This window comes from Corythoichthys intestinalis, chromosome 18 (genome assembly GCF_030265065.1).
Source record: "Corythoichthys intestinalis isolate RoL2023-P3 chromosome 18, ASM3026506v1, whole genome shotgun sequence".
Taxonomy (NCBI): Eukaryota; Metazoa; Chordata; class Actinopteri; order Syngnathiformes; family Syngnathidae; genus Corythoichthys; species Corythoichthys intestinalis.
The window spans coordinates 5638339-5660614 of record NC_080412.1 but is presented as its reverse complement, the minus strand read 5'-3'; the positions used below and the strand labels follow the sequence as shown (position 1 = coordinate 5660614).

Below are 22276 nucleotides of genomic sequence, written 5' to 3'. Positions count from 1 at the left end.
ATATGTCTATATGCTGCCATAGCAGATTCATGGCGCATTAAGCCCCCGAACAATTGTTAATTTGTCCGTCTTACCCTGAAAACCCAAGTTTACAGACGTTGCGCAACCGCTTTTGTTTCAACCCAGCCATAAAAACAAGGGAAGTAATTATATTTATTATTCAAATGACTGTCATTTTTAGCTTACAATCATTAATCAATGTCTAATATTTCGTTTAAAAAAAAAAAAGACTTTGAAAAATTATTCACTCGCATATTTTAAACTTTTAAACAAATTACGTCACAATGAAAAAAATTGGTGTCTGTAAAAAAGTCACGGATATCTACCTCATAACTATCGATTAATTGTATTTTTTTGTTACTGTCGCATTTTCCCCAGTATGTTAGATGATAAATAATCGATCCAAACAAAGAAAAATTGGAAAGAAAAAAAAAAGTTTAAACGAGTAGATATATGAAAAAACATCTCGACCACTCCTTGATGTCTGCGATTTCTGCATCACGACACTTGTTATATTACTATGTTTCACCCATAAAATCCCCCAAAAATCCGGCTGTGGCCATTCACATCTGTTTCTTGACACTCGATGATACATTCTACATGGAGTTTTTGGATCGAAACAAGGTATGTACGTGATAATATCTCGTCTATAATTCTGCTCTCGCGTGCTCTCGCCTCCAGTTAGGGTTTTTCTGTTTAATTTTTTTTTTGTAAATGCCCTCCTGTTCAAAATTTTTCTTCCCCCAGAAAACTGAGATTTTAAGCTTTCCAATGATGTATCACACATGCATATCGGCCAATTTTGAAAGTTTGCCAAATTGGGGGTCTCAGAGCAGAACTTCAAGTCACCTGAGTGTTGTCCGCCATATACATATTTATGTATATGGCGGATATTCCTGAGTGTTTTCCGCCATATACAGTGGGGCAAATAAGTATTTAGTCAACCACCAATTGTGCAAGTTCTCCTACTTGAAAAGATTACAGAAGCCTGTAATTGTCAAAATGGGTAAACCTCAACCATGAGAGACAGAATGTGGAAAAAAAAAAGAAAATCACATAGTTTGATTTTTAAAGAATTTATTTTCAAATTAGAGTGGAAAATAAGTATTTGGTCACCTACAAACAAACAAGATTTCTGGCTGTCAAATAGGTTCAACTTCTTCTAACGAGGTCTAACGAGGCTCCACTCATTACCTGTATTAATGGCACCTGTATTAACTCATTATCGGTATAAAAGACACCTGTTCACAACCTCAGTCAGTCACACTCCAAACTCCATCATGGCCAAGACCAAAGAGCTGACGAAGGACACCAGAGACAAAATTGTAGACATGCACCAGGCTGGGAAGACTGAATCTGCAATAGGTAAAACGCTTGGTGTAAAGAAATCAACTGGGAGCAATTACTAGAAAATGGAAGATAAACAAGACCACTGATAATCTCCCTCGATCTGGGGCTGCATGCAAGATCTCAACCTGTGCCGTCAAAATGATAACAAGAACGGTGAGCAAAAATCCCAGAACCACACAGGGGGACCTAGTGAATGACCTACAGAGAGCTGGGACCACAGTAACAAAGGCGACTATCACTAACACAATGCGCCGCCAGGGACTCAAATCCTGCACTGCCAGACGTATCCCCCTGCTGTAGAAAGTACACGAACAGGCCCGTCTGCGGTTCGCTAGAGAGCATTTGAATGATCCAGAAGAGGACTGGGAGAATGTGTTATGGTCAGATGAAACCAAAATAGAACTTTTTGTTAGAAACACAGGTTCTCGTGTTTGGAGGAGAAAGAATACTGAATTGCATCCGAAGAACACCATACCCACTGTGAAGCATGGGGGTGGAAACATCATGCTTTGGGGCTGTTTTTCTGCAAAGGGACCAGGACGACTGCTCTGTGTAAAGGAAAGAATAAATGGGGCCATGTATCGAGAGAATTTTTGAGTGAAAATCTCCTTCCATCAGCAAGGGCATTGAAGATGAGACGTGGCTGTGTCTTTCAGCATGACAATGATCCCAAACACACAGCCAGGGCAACAAAGGAGTGGCTCCGTAAGAAGCATTTCAAGGTCCTGGCGTGGCCTAGCCAGTCTCCAGATCTCAACCCCATAGAAAATCTGTGGAGGGAGTTGAAAGTCCGTGTTGCCCAACGACAGCCCCAAAACATCACTGCTCTAGAGGAGATCTGCATGGAGGAACCAAAATACCAGCAACAGTGTGTGAAAGCTAATGAAGAGTTACAGAAAACGTTTGGCCTCCGTTATTGCCAACAAAGAGTACATACCAAAGTATTGAGATGAACTTTTGGTATTGACCAAATACTTATTTTCCACCATGATTTGCAAATAAATTCTTTAAAAATCAAACAATGTGATTTTATGTTTTTTTTTTTCCACATTCTGTCTCTCATGGTTGAGGTTTACCCATGTTGACAATTACAGGCCTTTCTAATATTTTCAAGTGGGAGAACTTGCACAATTAGTGGTTGACTAAATACTTATTTGCCCCACTGTACATACAGTATACACTCACCGGCCACTTTATTAGGAACACCATGCTAGTTATGGGTTGGACAACCTCTTTTGCCTTCAGAACTGCCTCAATTATTCGTGGCATAGATTCAACAAGGTGCTGGAAGCATTCCTCAGAGAGTTTGGTCCACATTGACATGATGGCATCACACAGTTGGTGCAGATTTGTCGGCTGCACATCCATGATGTGAATCTTTCGTTCCACCACATCCCAAAGATGCTCTATTGGATTGAGATCTGGTGACTGTGGAGGCCATTTGAGTACAGTGACCTCATTGTCATGTTCAAGAAACCAGTCTGAGATGATTCGAGCTTTATGACTTGGCGCATTATCCTGCTAAAAGTAGCCATCAGAAGTTGGGTACATTGTGGTCATAAAGGGATGGACTTAGTCAGCAACAATACTCAGGTAGGCTGTGGCGTTCCAACAATGCTCAATTGGTACCAAGGGGCCCAAAGAGTGCCAAGAAAATATTCCCCACACCATTACACCACCACCAGCCTGAACCGTTGATACAAGGCAGGATGGATCCATGGTTTCATGTTTTTGACGCCAAATTCTGACCCTACCATCCAAATGTCGCAACAGAAATCGAGACTCATCAGACCAGGCAACGTTTTTCCAATCTTCTATTGTCCAATTTCGATGAGCTTGTGCAAATTGTAGCCTCAGTTTCCTGTTCTTAGCTGAAAGGAGTGGCACCCGGTGTGGTCTTCTGCTGCTGTAGCTCATCTGCCTCTAAGTTCAACGTACTGTGCGTTCAGAGATGCTCTTCTGCCTACCTTGGTTGTAACAAGTGGTTATTTGAGTCACTGTTGCCTTTCTATCAGCTCGAACCAGTCTGGCCATTCTCCTCTCACCTCTGGCATCAACAAGGCATTTCCGCCCACAGAACTGCCGCTCACTGGATATTTTTTCTTTTTCGGACCATTCTCTGTAAACCCTAGAGATGGTTGTGCGTGAAAATCCCGGTAGATCAGCAGTTTCTGAAATACTTAGACCACACCTTCTGGCACCAACAACCAAGCCACGTTCAAAGTCACTCAAATCACCTTTCTTCCCCATACTGATGCTCGGTTTGAATTGCAGGAGATTGTCTCCATGTCTACATGCCTAAATGCATTGAGTTGCCGCCATGTGATTGGCTGATTAGAAATTAAGTGTTAACGAGCAGTTGGACAGGTGTACCTAATAAAATGGCCGGTGAGTGTATATTAAGGCTGTAATGTTACATGTATTTGTATTGAACCATTTCGGTACGTGGTGTTCAGTTCGGAACGGAGGCGTACCGAATGAGTTTCTGACATAATGTAACCCTTACATTTCGAGGCTCCGAGTCGATCGGGTTACAATTTCTTGTGTAGATATTTACTCCGTCTTCTCTACTATAATGAGGACCAACACGGTAGGATAGTATTAACCCAGAAATGTCAACGGCGCAACAACGTGGCCGCCGCGAGAATGCAGTGAACACGGGCGTTAAAGTCAATCAGCCAATGCACACCAGTCGCAGTGCGGCTGCGTGTTAGACGCGTCCCAGAAGCGGCTCAACAAAATGCACGCGAAAACAACGGCAGAGTTTATTATTTGACGTGAGACGCAACCCTCCTGCGTCAATACTACTACCGGTAGCTTGGTTCGGGCAGACCGGAAGTCACTGGTGTAAAAATACGGTGGATCCGGTTGATTTTCAAACTAATATGCAATCGTTACCCACTTTTTGAGTCCATCAGATCTCTTGAGTGGTAGATCGGGGCACAGTTGACTTGTCCTTGTTGATTTACTGCTGTCTCTGCTATAATAATAACCAACACGGCCCCGTGTTCAATACAAAACCCTCCTACCACAACAAAACAAGTAGGAATTAATGTTCACTTAGGAACTAAAGTTATACAACATAAAATATACAATATAAATGAATACTACATCACATTTGTAAAATATAAACACATAATAAAATAATAGCCAATTTAAATAAAATAAATTGAAATTAGCTAAAACACCTGTAATTAAATAATAAGAATAAGACATCCTGCTTACACAATTAAATTGACTAATTTCTGTGTGGCGCTATAACTTGAGAAAATTCACCAATAAAGCTTTTTAAAACTGTTCATAAGAAAGAAAATGATTCATTGAGGCATTTCATTTGTAAAATACATGTTAAAATCTTTGTCATTGGGATTGCTTTTCTCTTTAGCACAGGACTTTTTTTTTCTTCTTTCTTTCAGAAAGAAAGCTGACCAATACGCGGGGTCTGAAAGGCAAATTGTAGTTGGATTATCTTTAAATACCCGCTACTTTTTGAGCAGAATTCTAGCTTTGTATAGGCTAATGTTCCTATTGTTGAAAGCACAAAGGTGTGTAATAAATAACTAGCACATTTATAGTTTGCATTTTGTTTTCTTACTGTACCGAAAATGAACTGAACCGTGACCTCAAAACCGAGGTACGTACCGAACCGAGACTTTTGTGTACCGTTACACCCCTAATATATATGTATATGGCGGAAAACACTCAGGTGATTTGAAGTTCCGCTCTGAGACCCCCAATTTGACCAAATTTCAAAATTGTCCGATATGCATGCATCATTGGGAAGCTTAAAATCTCAATTTTCTGGGAGAAGAAAAATTTGGAACAGGAGGGCGTTTAAAAAAATAAATAAATAAACAGCAAAACCCCATCTGCAGGTGAGAGCACGCAAGAGCAGAATTACAGACGCCATGACTTTTACGAGATATTATCGCGTACTTACCTTATTTCGATCCAAAAACTCCCTGTAGTATGTCCAGGGTAAAACGGACAACTCAAAAATGGTTCTGGGGCTTAATGCACCATGAATCTGCTATGGCAGCATATAGACATATTATTCTATCAAACACAACAGTTCTTTTAGCTTTAAATACAGCTGTTTATTTTAAAGAGGAGTGCAAGAGCAGAAACTGCCTTTTCAGCCTTGTCTGTTTTTTCAACCATATATATATATGTGTGTGTGTGTGAACACACACTTCCCATGATCACCCATAAATAATGACTTCAGGCATAATTTTAAGTCTCAATATGTGGAAAAAGAAATACAATGATAAAAACAATGTTATATGTGCACAAGCGGTTGCAAGATTGTACCACCAGCTGGCGAGATGCCAAAGTACTTGGACACACCTAGTGAAAGAGACGCTTTTCTGGTGCTTGCATAGTAAAAAATTGCTCGCATAATGAGACTCATTTTCTCTCATGACAATGATCGTATCATGAAAAACTCATAAGGTGTTATGCTCTAGTCATGAGGGTCCACTGTATGCTTGATGGTTCACAAAATGACTTTGGGTTTCTATTGGTTGTTGTCATTTCAGTATAAGGAAGCTTTTATGAAGGCAAACCCAGGCTATAAATGGTGTCCTACCACCAGCAAACCAGTAAAGAGACCTTCATGCCAGACCGTTTTTAGCCCTCGCAAAAAAGTGTGGTCCCTTGTTTCAAATGCATCCAAGGACTTGCCCACTGCCAAAAAATTGCCAAAAACTGATGTCCCACAACTGAACTTTGCCATGGCCGGTATGTATAAACAACATTCATCTTTATCGACCAAGGCACTGCTCTAAGTGTCTGTCATTTTCAGATCATGTTTATCGACCAAGGCACTGCTCTAACTGTCATTATCAGATCCAACAAAGATGGGTGGCCTCAGTATGCTGCTGTTAGCTGGAGAGCATGCCCTCGCAAGCCGAGAGGTATTGATAAAAATCTTGTGTGAGGCATCATTTTGGTCAACTCAACTTTTTTTAATGCTTCTAATGTGTTCCCTAAAATTCTTAAGTCATAATATTACAACTTTGATCTCATATTATTACGACTTTTCTCTCGTTATACAACCCCGAGCAAAAAGTATGGAATCACCAGTCTCGGACGAGCACTCACTCAGACATTTTATTATTTGTATTATTATTATTATTATTAATATTATTATTATTATGTAGAACAAACTCCGATAAAAAGCTTGTAAAAATAATTAATTAGTTCAAAAGTCCTCGGCATTCACAAACACTTTTATAGAGCAAGTGCAGGGAAATATAGAATCACTCCATTCTGTGGAAAAATATATGGAATCACTCCATTTTGAGTAGAAAATACAGACACACCCAATTTCCTTTCCTATTGGGCCCCTGCCTCAGATTAGATCTGCTCATTAGTCAGCAGTTAAAACAGTGCAGTTATCACACCTTGGAGGGCTGCTGGACCAAGTAGATTCACAAGAATCATGACTCCAACAAGAGAGGTGTCTATTGAGAACAAGGAGAGGATTATCAAACTTCTAGAAGAAGGCAACGCTACACATATAGTTGCCAAAGATATGTGCTGTTCAAAGTCAGCTGTATCAAAAATCTAGACCAAGTACAAAGAGCATGGAAAGGTTGTTAAAGTTAAGCGTACTGGTAGACATCCAAACGTCATGACAAACAACCAAAGGCCATTTGTCTTGAAAACAGAAAACAAATGGAAAAGAAATGGGAGGAAGCTGGAGTCAAGGTATGTGACAGAACTGTGCAAAATCGCCTAAAGTAAATGGGATTTTCATACAGGAAAGCTAAAAGGAAACCATCGAAGACTGCAATGGGCTAAGGAGAGGCAATCATGGGCTGTGAATGACTGGATGAAGGTTATTTTCAGTGATGAGTCAAGAATCTGCATTGGACAAGGTGATGATGCAGGAACTTTTGTTTGGTGCCGTTCCAGTGAGATTTACAAAGATGACTGCCTGAAGAAAACCTCAAATTCCTCACTCCTTGATCATATGGGGCTGCATGTTAGGCAAAGGTACTGGGGAGATGGCTGTGATTAAATCTTCAAAAAATGCAGTTTACATTTAAATTTTAGACAGCTTTCTTATCCCTTCAATTGAAAATATGTTTGTGGATAATAACATATTTTTCCAAGATGACAATGCATCATGCCACAAAACTAAAACTGTTAAAGCATTCTTTGGAGAAAGACTCATCCAGTCAATGTTATGGCCTGCAAATAGCCCAGATCTCAACCCTATTGAAAACCTGTGGTGGAAATTGAAAAAAATGGTCCAAAGTAAGGCTCCGATCTGCAAGGATGATTTGGCAACTGCAATCAAAGAGAGTTGGCACCAAATTGATAAAGAATACTGTTTGTCTCTCATCAAGTCCATGCCTTAGAGACTGCAAACTGTCACAAAAGCCAGAGGTGTTGCAACTAAATACTAGAGATGTGTTTGTTTGTTTCTCGTGATTCCATAACTTTTTCCTCAGAATGGAGTGATTCTATATTTATTTCCCTGCACTTGCTCTATAAAAGTAACATTTACTGACCACCACAATGTTTTTTATTCATTTATTTTAGTGTTTCTGAATGCTAAAGAGTTGCACTTTTAAACTAATTTCATTGTTTTTTCAAGCTTTTTATCTGAGCTTGTTCTACAAAATAAAATGTCTGAGTGAGTGTTCGTCCGAGACTGGTGATTCCATACTTTTTCGTTTTCTTTTTTTGGACTTTTGTTGACTGGATATTGAGGAAGACACCTGCAATTGAAGACACACGAATGAGAAAACATTCAATTGGCCGTTTCCTAGTCTCTGTTGAAATCTGTCGTGGAAAGACCAACCGAAATTCATTGCGCGACATTGCGAGGCGTGGCCTATCTGGTCAAACAGTCACAAGGTTGCCTGTCGCTTTTAATGCGAGATGACATTTACTCTAGTAAAAATCTCATTTACATCGCATAATCTACCACCAATAGTCCTTCCAGAGAATAGACAAAAACAGCAGCTCCACTGGCTAGTCACTATACGTTGATTATAAATGAAGAATGGTGAAATAGCTATTTGTTTTTTAAATAGCCGCTCCATTTTAACCCCAGTATCTTTATCTTCAGGGCTCTTTGACCACAAAACCAAGTTTACCTGATACAGCCGGGGAAGGGAGATCCTTTCCAGAAGAAAACCAGGTGTGTAGGGTTGAGTATTGATTAGGTTTTATTTGATTCCAGGTACAATTCTGTACTTTTTAATTGGTTTGGTTAAGGATGTCCCCAATCCAATCATGTGATCAGAAATTAGGATAGGATAGGATAGGATAGTTTTATTAGTCATTGCTACCAGCTCTCACAGATCACAACGAAATTTCGTTCGATGAGTGAGCATCGGGCCGCTGCAGACGTTCCACTCCGCCAACTTCTCTCTCTTCTTCGGAAGTTACAGAGCAAGTTACAAGCAAGATACAATGTACATAGCATATATCATACAACATAGCAGGGATATGAAACGACGCACATGTCTCTTGCAGGAATTTTTGTACGACAAAAAGGAAGACTATCCAGTCATGGGTAGGAAGGTGGGGGGGGGCAGAGATGGCAACAGTCGCGGTCTGTCTCAACAGTTCCGTCATTTGGCGCCAGATGACATCCACCTTTCTCCATCCTTACTCGGACTGAAACGTGTGTCCACGGAGCAAGTTCTCAATCCGAGCATCGACTCAATCTTGCAAAGCCTTGAGTTGCACCGCTTGATCCATGGTCAATTTGTCGTTTTCCTTGAAACCTGCCGTCTTGGAAACTTTCCAGTAGAGCAGGGCGCCTCCCAAGCCAAGCAGAAGAAACCCCACGATCGCCACGCCAAACAGCCAAATATCCTCGTTGTCTTCCACGGATAGGACAGTGAGACAGGTGGGCTTCCAGTGATCCCATGAATCTCTTACGTATCCCGCCGCAAAGGTCTCATCCGGGCAAGACGGCTCTCCTGGGACACCGTTACTTGTTGAGAAAATCTTGTCGACTGCGCTGACAAACCAACTAATCAAATCCATTTTCGTATGAGAGTCCAGCAAACAGTTAATCCACAGAGGAAAAAAAACACAAAAAAAGCAGACAGACAAGGACTGACGGAGATAGCAGATAGCAGCAGGAGCAGGGAGGAAACATGTCCGCCCCCGTCAAAGGCAGGAAGAGGATACGAAGAAATTGGTTGGAACGTGTCATTTTTCATAGGATTAAATCAGGTGAAAAATATCAGTTGGCAACAATTATTTATTTTTATTCAAATATTTCAAGGGATAGGAGGCAACAAAATTATCCAGAAAAACAATGGTACTGCCAAAAGAAACAAAAATATATGCGTTTTACAATACCCAACATAGCATTGGGAGAAAAAAGTTTTGGTCGCTAATGTGGGAAGCTCAATGAAAAATGACTTCTTCCTAGCGTGAAAGGTTAATCACACGACGGTGATCATGTCTATTACTTCTTCTTTCGCCTACTTGAATTAGGGCTGTTAGAGTTTGCCTAACAAGAAAATCCAGATTATTTTCTCCAACACATGATTTTCCAATATCAATTGATTTCTTGGCAAAATAAAAATAATGACTAATCATTGGAAATGTCTTCTATTTAAACGTATTTTTTCTATATCAGAACTGAAAGTGCCAGTGAATGTAACTCTGACAAAACGTATCTTGAAAAAATCAGATTGGAACATCCCCAGTTAATATTTCTGTTGAATGTATAATTTTATTTAATGGATTATAATCAAATATATTAGGAGTATATGTTATAAAAACTATTATATATTTAAGCATAAAATTATTATTTTTAAAATAATTATAAATGTGTTTAAATTTATTTGTGCTCCCACTGATGAAAAAAAAATCCTAGAAGAAACTCTGTACGCACACGCAGTCTCACAATTTTCAATAGTTGAGAACCCTGAAAGCTGGGGGGGGGATCTAGTGACTTATAATCCGAAAATGACAATATAAATAAACAAGTACGTTATACTGGGAAAATTTACATCCTCTCTTGAGGTTGTATCAAACTGAGGGTAATTCACAAATTTAAAAGTGCCTTTTATCTTCACCATAATACAAAATTTAGACAATTGCATCTACAAGACAATTGTCATAAGAGCGAAAGCTAAAACGTGTTCTTATTTTATGCAGTCATCCCCATCTGTAGCACCTGACAGAAAATCCTGCAGACGGTCTGCTCTCTTTCAGCTTGCAGAGGTAAGTGTTTTCATGCAATCTATAATGTTCAACATGTTGACAACAGTTTAAAATGGACAAAAGTCACAAAGCGCTTCAAATTAGGACTGTCCCAAACTGTGTGCTCCCCTCTTTCTCATCCTCGGTGTCTCCGGTGATGGAATTTTAACCAAAGTACATTCAAATCATTTGTGCTTACAAGTGAACATTAACCATGTCCACTAGGAAAAGGCTGACCAAAGACAGAGGTGAAAAAAAAATAGAATGCTTGGAATTGAAGTGCGTATGACACCAAAAAGCATGTTTATTTCATATTTCACGCAGTGTTTTGTACTCCTGAATGAAATAGACCGCTTGGATGTGTGTGGAAGCGATCGTTTATATGTTCAATTTTTAAATCCCGCGCCATGAAAATGAGAGACTTCCGGCTTCAGTCTCAGGTTTAGGACGGATGCAAATGTGACGTCACCCTGGTCAGCATCTCATAATACAGCATTCCTTTATAGCGTGCAGATGGACTGCGGATTCAGCTGATTATTTCGTTTATTTTTCGCATCAAGCCAGCCAAACGGATGCAAAAAATTGTTTCTGCACCAGGGAGAGTCGTGTGAGCCTTTTTGGGTTTCAAAAGGTTCCAATTCACCGCGTATTATGGTCAAAACAAGCCCTACTACTGTGGGACCATTGGACTTTCGAGGAAGTGAGTAAACATCGTATTTTGTATTATGTCAAATATTGGGATCATAGCACACGTTTTAATACGGAGATCGCTTGCATTTTGTAGTCCACCGAAAATGCCACTCGGCCGACAACCGCACCCCCTACCCCCGCCAGGAGAGCGCTATACTCTCCTTATTACTCTCATTGTGTGCCCGGTGTTCTGTCAAATTTTCAACCCCATCAGAAATTGCAACTTTGTGTTAAAAATGGCTGCAAATACAGCGATTACAATGTAAACACTACAAACTTTCTTTAAATAAAGGACTATTTACTGACGTTTGATCATGGACGAACACGTAAAAAAGTTCTCAGACACATCCTGCCATGTTAGCTGCACAACAACTGCAAGCCGGTCTCTGTTTACGTCTTCACCATGTAGTAAAGCATTATTTTATTCCATATTCGTGTTGACCATATGGCAGCTACGCGCTCCTCCGACGTCGGCCGGTTTGTCCGGCGGTACTCTCCAGCTGCTTCCCTGGCGAGCTCTCTTTTTTTGTGGCAGGGGAACAAGCTGTAACTTGCTCGCAGCCGGGCGTGTTGCCGATCGGCGAAGACAATTGACAAACCCGCCGCCATGTGACATGATCCGGGGTAGTTTTGTGTGATTTTTCGCTTTGAAAAGCGAAAATAAGACTTTGAGACGTCATTCGGTTCGGGTTAGCATGTCTGCTAGCTGTCACGCCTCCTGGTTTGTTTACATTCTCCGAAGCCGGGGCAGAAAAATGACAAAAGCCTGACTAACCACGGTGGCATAAAATATCATTCGGGTGGTGCGACAGTAAAGGTGAAGTGACAATTTTGACCATTATGGAATAATTTTGCCATGTCGTACTAAATAAATCCCTTTCTATTATTTTATATTCCATTTAGCACAAGACTGTTATTTGTCATGACCATACCATTAATTTAGCAATAGGGGGAAAATACTAAAAAAGTAAAAATAAAAATATTGGAGTAGAGAGACTGAAACAAATACATTGAGCGGCTCTCTTCGTCGCATTTTCCTCGTTCTGAATAATTCCCCCTCAATGGGTTAAATTGTAAATCAGATGAAACCATCACCCTGCCGACGTCATCCTCCTGTTGGGGACGCTAGAGCCCTATAATCGTAGGCACGGCTAAACAGCTGATTAAAAGACTAATTTCTTGTCATCTGTGCTTTGCCAAATTGTTGTATATATTTGAATCGTCTCAAAATATGGTTCTAATTCACATAATAATGCTATTTAAGAATTTTTCTTTATCCTGTTGTATGCACTTTAAAACAAAGCAAAAAATTATTAGAAAGCATGAAAAGTCTGTTGGTGATCTTAGTCAAGAGTACAATGATCTCTCGTGACTTTGTGGTTCACATTTCGTGGATTCAGTGCATCACAGGGTTTGAAAAGTATTGTTAAAAAAACAAAACAAAAAAAAAACGTTATTTCATTTTGAGACGCAGGACACATTATTTTGCGGCAAGATAGACATGACTCAGGGAGCTTTGTACATACCCACGGGCACTCATACAAGGCGTGTGATTGTGAGATTGACACTGGAGCACCAATGAGCAGCATTGCAGCCTCTCCAACTGATGAGACCATCATTAAGCGTCACTTCATCCCGTGAACTGAATAGCTTTGCACCCTCCCCAATTAAGATCGACGGACGAGTCTGCCAATAAAATGGCCTTATCCATCTTTGTAACGAATGGGGAAAGGGGGAAGTGACATATGCCGTAAAGATGTCAGCACATTTGTAGTTTTTTTGAGTGGCAGGGTTCATGCCACCTTCCTCAAAGTTAATCAATGCCGGTGAAAGCGATACAGACCCACTCAAGATATGAAAGAGGTGTCTTTCAACGTGTTGTCAGTCGACATATCATCACAAATGTTATGAAAATATTTCCTGAAGGTTGAAAAGTTACCTAGTGTTGCTTTAAATTCTTTAATAAAGTACAATTGAACTCAGTGAGCTCCCACTGCCTTTTTAAAAAAAGAAATACGCTAATGCGCATGCTAACGTGCATGTTGTGAAGTAGGAAAGTAGATAATAAACACAACATTACAACTATGAATATTATATGAAAAAAAGACCAAACAATCTTACCTTGTAACCATCTTTTGTCTTGCCACCTTTGTGGTACTTTATAGGTCAGAAAAAAAACTGATTATTTTTTTTTTTCAAATTTGTTTTTTATTGTTTTCCAGTCACATGTTACATTGAGCATTCATTTCTAAGCAGTGGAATCAAACTAGCAAACTATGTGACAATGTATAAGGAACAATACCCCCCCCCAAAACAGAAAATACAAATCAAACCATACTTGCTAACACAAAAAAAAAAACATACTTAAACACACAAACAGTACCTCGTCAGTCCTAAGATATACTGTATGTTAGAATTCTGTCTCCGCAGTTCAGCAGCAGCAATTAGTCCCACACAGTGCTCCCAAAAATCAGAATCCAATGCTATATACATGGGAATATATGAACCTTTGAAAAAAACTGATTATGACGGGACCATTAAGACAGTGCAACAGTAATGAAAGCTTGGAGACTACATATTTTACAATACAAAGTAACAAACTGTTAGTGCTTATTATAATCTGCTAAATTATATATTTATAACCCTTTAATGCCAGCAATATGAAGCAATTATCAAAGAATCCCAAAATTTGAAAAATAAAGTCCTAATGATTTGAAATTTTTTTCAAATTTGTGAAAAGAAAAGTCAAAATGAATATGTGTAATAACCGCGCAGATATTTATAACCCGTGCTAAATCCTGTGTGTTCTTCTCATGGAACCTGCAGATGCATGTGTTGACTGGCATCCATCATTTTTATTTCAAAAAGAAATGTCAAAATTCTGAATTAGTCTCAAAATCATGAAATTTTAGGTGTATCAAATGTGATACATTTGGCAATATAGGGTTAAACAAATTTACACATATATTATGAATATGCGTGGTTAACGAAATTGAGTATGATGCTGGATTGAGGTGAAAACCTCAAGCTTTTCATGGACACATTACAGCAGACATGTCCAATATCCGGCCCGGGGGCCAAATGCGGCTCGTGGTCAAATTTCATCCGGCCCCCAGCCTCTGTCATAAAATCAATAACGTCTGATCCGCACACAGACTTGATAAATTGGTCAGCAGTACTGCTACCAGCATATGAAGTAGCTTACACACTAAATGCTGCACCTCATTTACCCACTAAAAGGCAGCAGCAGCACTCTAAGTAACATTACCCTTTACTTCCAATTTTCTAAAATATGGACAATCAACAACAAAAAAAAGAATGTTGACTGCAACGGCCGACAATTCAAGGATAGGTGGAAATTGGACTATTTCTTCACTAAAATACGTAACAACTGTGTCTGCCTCATTTGCAACGAGACAGTCGCTGTTTTTAAAGAGTTCCATGTGAGGTTATATTACCAAACAAGACAGGCTGACATGTACGACAAGATTACAGGGAAGATACGCAGCGAGAAATTGAAGCAACTTGAAGCTAGTTTATTTTCACAGCAGCAGTATTTCGCAAGAGGCCGAGAGTCAAAAGAGAACGCCACAAAGGTTAGTTGCAAGATTGTTGTAATTATTAATTAAAAATAATAAAGCAAATGTGACACACAAAAAGGCTTGCTAAAATTTGCTTAAATATATCGATCTACGTAAAGGACGTCAGCCAAGGTTGGCTCCCCACATTTTTACCACACCAAATCTGGCCCCGTTTGCAAAACGTTTGGACACCCCTGCATTACAGTAATGAATTACAACTCTAAAACCAGTTTAAAAAACATACAAAATACTATTATTGTTAAAAAAAAAAAAAGTATGCAGTGATCCCTGGTTTTTCGCGGTTAGGGTTTCCGCGAAGTAGAGGTGTAGCTGATTTACATTTAAAAGAAAAAAATATATATATTTTTTTAGTGTGTTCAATGTGTGTTCAATTCAGCATTGGAAAAGATACATATAAGACATTTTCCCCCCCAAAGTATAATTCTTTATTAACTGCTTCATTTCGTGAGTCCTCCCAAATCAACTCATGCTGCTTAGAACAGAACACAACACAATGGCTAGCCATAGTACACTACAGGTAATGTTTAACAAGTTCAACAAGTCAGCGCCTTTGAAAGGTAGTATGTGGCAAGTTCAAAGTAGCTCCCTTGTCACTCATCGTTAACTTTAACAAGCTGCAGCTGCCTGGTGAGAAAGAAAAGCTTAAGGGGGGAGAGTGAGAGGCTGTACGTGATCGGATGGGACATCTCTCTAAAATCCTGCATTTTTTTTTTAAATTTAAAAAGAAAAACCGCAATGGAGTTTTGAACTGACTTTAAAAAAAAAAATGTCTTTGTTTCTGCTTAGATGTGCTTAGCATCTGAAGATGGGAAGGTTGACACAGACGTATCTCAGCAAGGAACCAGCTCATCTTCACCCCCTTTTCAAAAGTCTACAGCAAAAAGTCTTCAGGTTCAAGAGGAGAACTTGAAGAATCTTGGTTGCCCTCTCGACTCTAAAAAACCTTTACCTTCCTCCTCAGTCACCTTAACTCAGACATTTCCCCTGGAACCTGACATCCAAAATCGGTGTCTCAAAAAGGAAAACGATAAGAAAGAGGGATTTATTTTAAATGACAAAGATAAAACAAATTCTTCGAAGCAGTTCCTAAATAAATGTACAGGTACAGAATCAAATACTGAAATTGTATTTGGAATGGACACTCTGGCTGAAAGTGTCTGGAACAATTCAGCGAAGCCCAAGATGAACATTCAACATGTGTTAGGTGGTGATAATTCTGGTTACCCAAAAAAGAAGAGTAAGCCCAAAGTTAAGACTTCTGTTAAAGACAAAGAACTCAAGTATGAACAGCACAGTGCTTCTAAGGTAAAAATAAAAGAAGGGATGGGCTCTATGACAGAAACAGAACAGGACAGCATGGAGGGATGCCAAAAATTTCCCTACAGGTCTTCACTCATGATGTTCAAAGAATATGACAATAGACAGGAAAGGACAAGAGAAGTAGAGTCCAACATGGAAATCCATGGCTCAAGGAAATCGGAGAGGAGATGTAAAGGCGCCTTGTACAAAACCCTTGTTTCTGAAGGAATGCTGACCTCGCTGAGAGCCAATATTGACAGAGGTACTTGTTGTTTGACCAATACATATCCAATGTGTTCAGAATGTCAAGTAAACAATGTTATTACTAACATCCGTGAAGTTGGCCCCCCTACCAGACACAAATTTATAGAAAAAGTATTTCATTATTTTGTGTTCATTTGTGCTGACATTTTTTTAGTTTGTGCTGCTATAATTTTATTTATTTTAAAGGTCAATCTGAGGTAAACCAGTTCCCCATTTTGATTAAAAAACGGCTAAAAAATGTTTTTAATTATTTGTGCTGCTATCGTTTTTGAGATACCGAGATACAGGTAGCCCCCAGGTTTCTACGTACTCAACTCACATTATTTCGACTTTACGACGCAATAGTCTCATCCGTCCTTTTGTCTCCAGCCATTTTTTTTTTTTTTTAGTCGCATGAACATTACCTTCTTGTACCTCAACGTACCTAATTTTTTACTTTACTGTATTAATATGACGTATTCTGTCCCTACTAAATGCAAAGTTGTTCAGCTTTACAGACAGCAAGCAAGGCAATTGTGCTTTTTAAAGCTTTTTAGTTCCTTCCCTTTTGACAATTTGTAAAGCTGTAACACACATATGTACACTTATGTTCAAAACGACACACATTTTAAAGGGTACCACAGATAGAAAGATGTACTGCTTTGAAGATAAATGTTAGTATGAGTTAAAACAATTTTGATATTAAAAGCCCTCTTAATCTTTACATTTTAATAAAAATTGTCAAATTTAACTAGTAGGTCCCCATTGTTGGTGAAGACGCAATGCACTCTGGGCGGTGACGTCACCAGGCCACGCTGTCAGACTTCCACAGTGCCACTCTTTAACTACATAAACATGTCTTCGGTTCTGCCCTTCCAATTAGAACCCGAGCGGAACATTAATGAGTAGGACAGCCCTGTCGATATTTCGCAAAACAAGCATCAAAAGCAAAATGAACAGGGAAAGATGGGATGAAACGAGAGTAGCACAAAATCGGTAGTGTTCATGTGTCAAGTTCGCCAGTGACATCACTCTCCGGGTCTAGTGACGGAGCAGGAGAGTGATGTCAAATATAGTGTTTACAGATCTTCACGGTAAACATATTCCATCATTATTGTGGAGATAGTTAGCATCCAGAGCTGCCGTGTGCTTTATACGTATATGATTAGGGTAGCAGTTTGATTATTTTTGCAGATAGCCCGTGCATCACAGCACGGGAAAACTTTAATGCAATTTGAGTCTACCGAGAGAACGCTGCCCTACTTTATTTTTGTCAACGTAAAAGTGCTGTCCAGATTGATGATCATCCTGCCAGCGTTCTCAGATTTATCAGTCTCAACAGTTGTTGCTCCTGAAGCTTGCGTGGCGGTCAATAAGCGACACGGAAAACAAATGAATAAATGTATTAAACTTAGTTTGATTGCTGGCTATTCGTATCATTTTCCACTCAACAGATTATAATGACGCCTTGTTTTGCACATTGAGATATAAGAGGACTGTTGTGTACTTTATTTGTGCTTAAAGTATAGTTAACACGTTGTGAGCAAACGTGATTCTCCTTTTATTCCACTCCGCACTGGCGCTGCATTAAGGGAGCGTTCAAGAACATGCTAGAAAAGCTAGACATCGTTGTCCATCTCAGTATGGATTCAGAAAGAAAAATACTACATACAGTGGGGCAATTAAGTATTTAGTCAACCACTAATTGTGCAAGTTCTCCCACTTGAAAATATTAGAGAGGCCTGTAATTGTCAACATGGGTAAACCTCAACCATGAGAGACAGAATGTGGGAAAAAAAAAAAAAAAACAGAAAATCACATTGTTTGAATTTTAAAGAATTTATTTGCAAATCATGGTGGAAAATAAGTATTTAGTCAATACCAAAAGTTCATCTCAATACTTTGTTATGTACCCGTTGTTGGCAATAACGGAGGCCAAACGTTTTCTGTAACTCTTCATAAGCTTTTCACACACTGTTGCTGGTATTTTGGCCCATTCCTCCATGCAGATCTCCTCTAGAGCAGTGATGTTTTGGGGCTGTCGTTAGGCAACACTGACTTTCAACTCCCTCCACAGATTTTCTATGGGGTTGAGATCTGATGACTGGCTAGGCCACTTCAGGACCTTGAAATGCTCCTTACGAAGCCACTCCTTTTTTGCCCTCGCTGTGTGTTTGGGATCATTGTCATGCTGAAAGACCCATCCACGTCTCTACTTCAATGCTATTGCTGATGGAAGGAAATTTTCACTCAAAGTCTCTTGACACATGGCCCCATTCATTCTTTCCTTTACACAGATCAGTCGTCCTGGTCCTTTTACAGAAAAACAGCCCCAAAGCATGATGTTTCCACCCCCATGCTTCACAGTGGGTATGGTGCAATTCAGTATTCTTTTTCCTCTAAACACGAGAACCTGTGTTTCTACCAATAAGTTCTATTTTGGTTTTATCTGACCATAAGACATTCACCCAGTCCTCTTGTGGATCATCCAAATGCTCTCTAGCGAACCGCAGACAGGCCTGGACGTGTACTTTCTTCAGCAGGGAGACACATCTGGCAGTGCAGGATTTGAGTCTCTGGCGGCGCATTGTGTTACTGATAGTAGCCTTTGTTACTGTGGTCCCAGCTCTCTGTAGGTCATTCACTAGGTCCCCCCGAGTGGTTCTGGGATTTTTGCTCACTGTTCTTGTTATCATTTTGACGCCACGGGGTGAGGAGGGAATTGAAAGTCCGTATTGCCCAACGACAGCCCCAAAACATCACTGCTCTGGAGGAGATCGGCATAGAGGAAAGGGCCAAAATACCAGCAACAGTGTGTGAAAAGCTTATGAAGAGTTACAGAAAACGTTTGGCCTCCGTTATTGCCAACAAAGGGTACATAACAAAGTATTGAGATGAACTTTTGGTATTGACCAAATACTTATTTTCCACCATGATTTGCAAATAAATTCTTTAAAAATCAAACAATGCGATTTTCTGGGTTATTTTCCACATTCTGTCTCTCATGGCAGTGCAGGATTTGAGTCTCTGGTTTACCCATGTTGACAATTACGGGCCTCTCTAATATTTTCAAGTGGGAGACCTTGCACAGTTAGTGGTTGACTAAATACTTATTTGCCCCACTGTATATGGCAGTTCAGTACATTACTTCACGGACAAATCTATGATGCAATTGATGAAGGTGACTAAAGAGTTGGCTTTTTTTAACCTGTCCAAAGCATTTGACACCATTAAGACTGATATACTAATTTAAAAAAAAAAACTGCAGCATAATGGGATTAGAGGCCTAGCGCTAGACTGGTTCCTTAGCTATCTGGAAGAAATCAGTATGTCAACATTAATAATTCAGAGTCATCATACAAACTCATCAACCATGGAGTCCCCCAGGGCTCTATTTTAGGGCCGCTCCACTTCACATGTACATTAATGACTTTGTTAATTCCTCATCCGTTTTACATAAAGTAATATTTGCTGACGATACAAATGTATTCTTTTCCCATAAAAATCCAACTGCACGTGAGCAAATCATAAATAGTGAATTAGAGAATATAGACACATGTTTCAAATGTAATGAACTCTCTCTAAATATCAATAAAACAAATTACATTGTGTTTCACTCCCATAAAAAACAAGCCTTTCAACAAATCTGCCTAATAAATAAATAGAGAAAACATTGAAAGTTTAAAATTCCTGGTGGTCCATATTGATGAGTACCTTAATTTTAAAAAACATGAGCTCGTATAAACTGTCGAAATATGCTGCTCTATTCATTAAACTGCGACACTATATCCCACTCTCTGCACTTCTCATTCTGTATAAATCTTTATTTGAACCACATTTTCAATACTGTAATATCATATGATGCAACACATTTCCAACGTATCTAAAAAAGGTTGAAATACTACATAAATAAGTTATACGTGCCCTATCATTGTCTGAGTTTAATGCTCCAACTTCACCGCCACGACCTCCTGAGGCTAAAAGAACACCATTACTTTCAAAATGCTTTTGTAATGTACCAGATCATCCATAAACTCAACCATAAAATTAGATGATCTCATCCCAATCTGTACTCCTCAGCACACATTTACTACAAGAAGAAAAAATCAAAACACTGGGGGGAAAAAAGACTGCTAAATGGTACAAGCTTTGGCATTGTGTGCAGAGGACCACAGATCTGGAATGAAATTGACGAAATACTTAAAATGTCGCAGTCTATCTCCATTTTTAAGAAAAAAAACCCCCCTCAAAACTCATCTCTGAGCAATGTATGTTTAATATGCTGATTCTTTGAATAACATTACTAACCATAAAGCAATTGTTAATATCTCAAGAACGATAGCACAAATTATGTAATTTTTCTATAAATTTGTGTCTGATGGGGGGGGGGGGGCAACTTCACAGTGGTTTATTACGATGTTGATTTGATCTATATCTACAGGTAAAAGAGGCGTCTTTCGGGCTGCTGAACATGAAGTGAATTGTGGTGGAGATAGCTGGACACTTTCCCAAATGCCATGTAATAACCCTAAAAGGCTAAAAAGGTTCAAGTCCAAAGATGATTCTTCACAAGGGTGAGTCATACCCTGTTATACTTTTTGGGGCTGAAATGAATGCAAACATTAACCAAATTTGATACTAGTATTAGAAAACCAAGCAAATTCTATTCTATTCTGTTCTATTTTGGAGAAACAAACTGCTGTTTTCCAGCTTAACATTGACTAGTCCAGGGCTGGCCTTCAGCATAGGCGACCTTGGCGGTTGCCTTGGTGTGAAGGGTGTGCTAAATTGGTTTAGGGGAAAAAAATACTCTCGGGTGGGGGTTAGAGGAATACTCATGCTACGCTTCCTGACAAGTAGATTCCAATATTTTACATGTAAAAAATATATTGAGTATTACTGTTCTGAATTTGTGACCGTGAGTCAGATCATGACCTGGCACCCTGAACCTTTTATTGCTCTTGTTTTGTTCCTCTTTCGCTCTTATTGACAGTGAAAGTAGGGCTGCAACTAACGATTATTTTTATAATCGATTAATCGGACGATGAATTAAACGATTAATCGGATAAATATCTGTTCACATTTTATTTGATCTTTAAGACATGTTGTAAGAAACAATGAAGACACAATGGATGACTTTTTCCTTCAAAAAAAATGTTATTGTAGCTTCCTCACTTAGCTGTAAAACTGCACTGTAAAACTGTACTGTTTTGAGTACAAAAAAACTTATTAAAGTTTTTAATAAAGGAGTATAAAACATAAAAAAAAATCTCAGGCCACAAATCAGACAGACGTCCTGTTCATTCAAATAAAAACAAGTGCTGCTGATTGACATTTTTTGTTTCTTGTGGGTTTTGGGCATATGATATTTCTCAGTCAGTTGAGTAAATGAAACAAAATGTCCATCCTCAAACATGTCGGCAAATGATTTGATATCCTTATCATGCCATATCCAAACGTTATAATCAGAGGAAGATGGAATGAAAAGGTGGTTAGAGCCAATCTGAATCAATAGAGTTTGTAGTTTAGAATCTCCTAAACTGGACCCATATCGTAAGGGTATGACGTATGACTGAATTAAGTGAGTTTGGTATATGACAGTCGAGTGGTGCAGGAAGAGAGATGTTTTCACAGGAGTCCAGCTCCCAAGATGCCCAGCCTGGACCATCCATTTGAAGAAAAAAGTGAGTCCAGAACACGATAAAACTAATATTAGCAGCCCAGTAGTAATGACGAAAGTTCGGGAGCCCCAGACCTCCGTCCTTCTTTTCTGTAGTATGGCTTTACTGATCCGAGGCCTCTTGCTATATGAATGAGGAAACAATGGAATTTAAAGAAACGAAAAAGGCTTTTGAAATAAGTCGGCATACAGAGACACCCTATGCTCTGTACCCCCTCTCCCAATA

The 22276-nt window shown here is 39.3% G+C and overlaps 1 protein-coding gene across 5 annotated transcripts in view; it reads left to right on the top strand.

Annotated features, from left to right (window-relative positions):
* The window catches only part of LOC130906381 (HMG box transcription factor BBX), a 68165-nt gene that overhangs the window by 11894 nt on the left and 33995 nt on the right, over positions 1-22276 (top strand). For all 5 annotated transcript variants that reach the window (XM_057820662.1, XM_057820667.1, XM_057820666.1 and 2 more), the window contains 6 exons: positions 5889-6090; positions 6199-6266; positions 8435-8506; positions 10492-10557; positions 15615-16389; positions 20812-20944. In XM_057820662.1, coding sequence (XP_057676645.1) covers positions 5889-6090; positions 6199-6266; positions 8435-8506; positions 10492-10557; positions 15615-16389; positions 20812-20944 — 1316 coding nt within the window. The remainder of the gene's footprint in view (positions 1-5888; positions 6091-6198; positions 6267-8434; positions 8507-10491; positions 10558-15614; positions 16390-20811; positions 20945-22276) is intronic.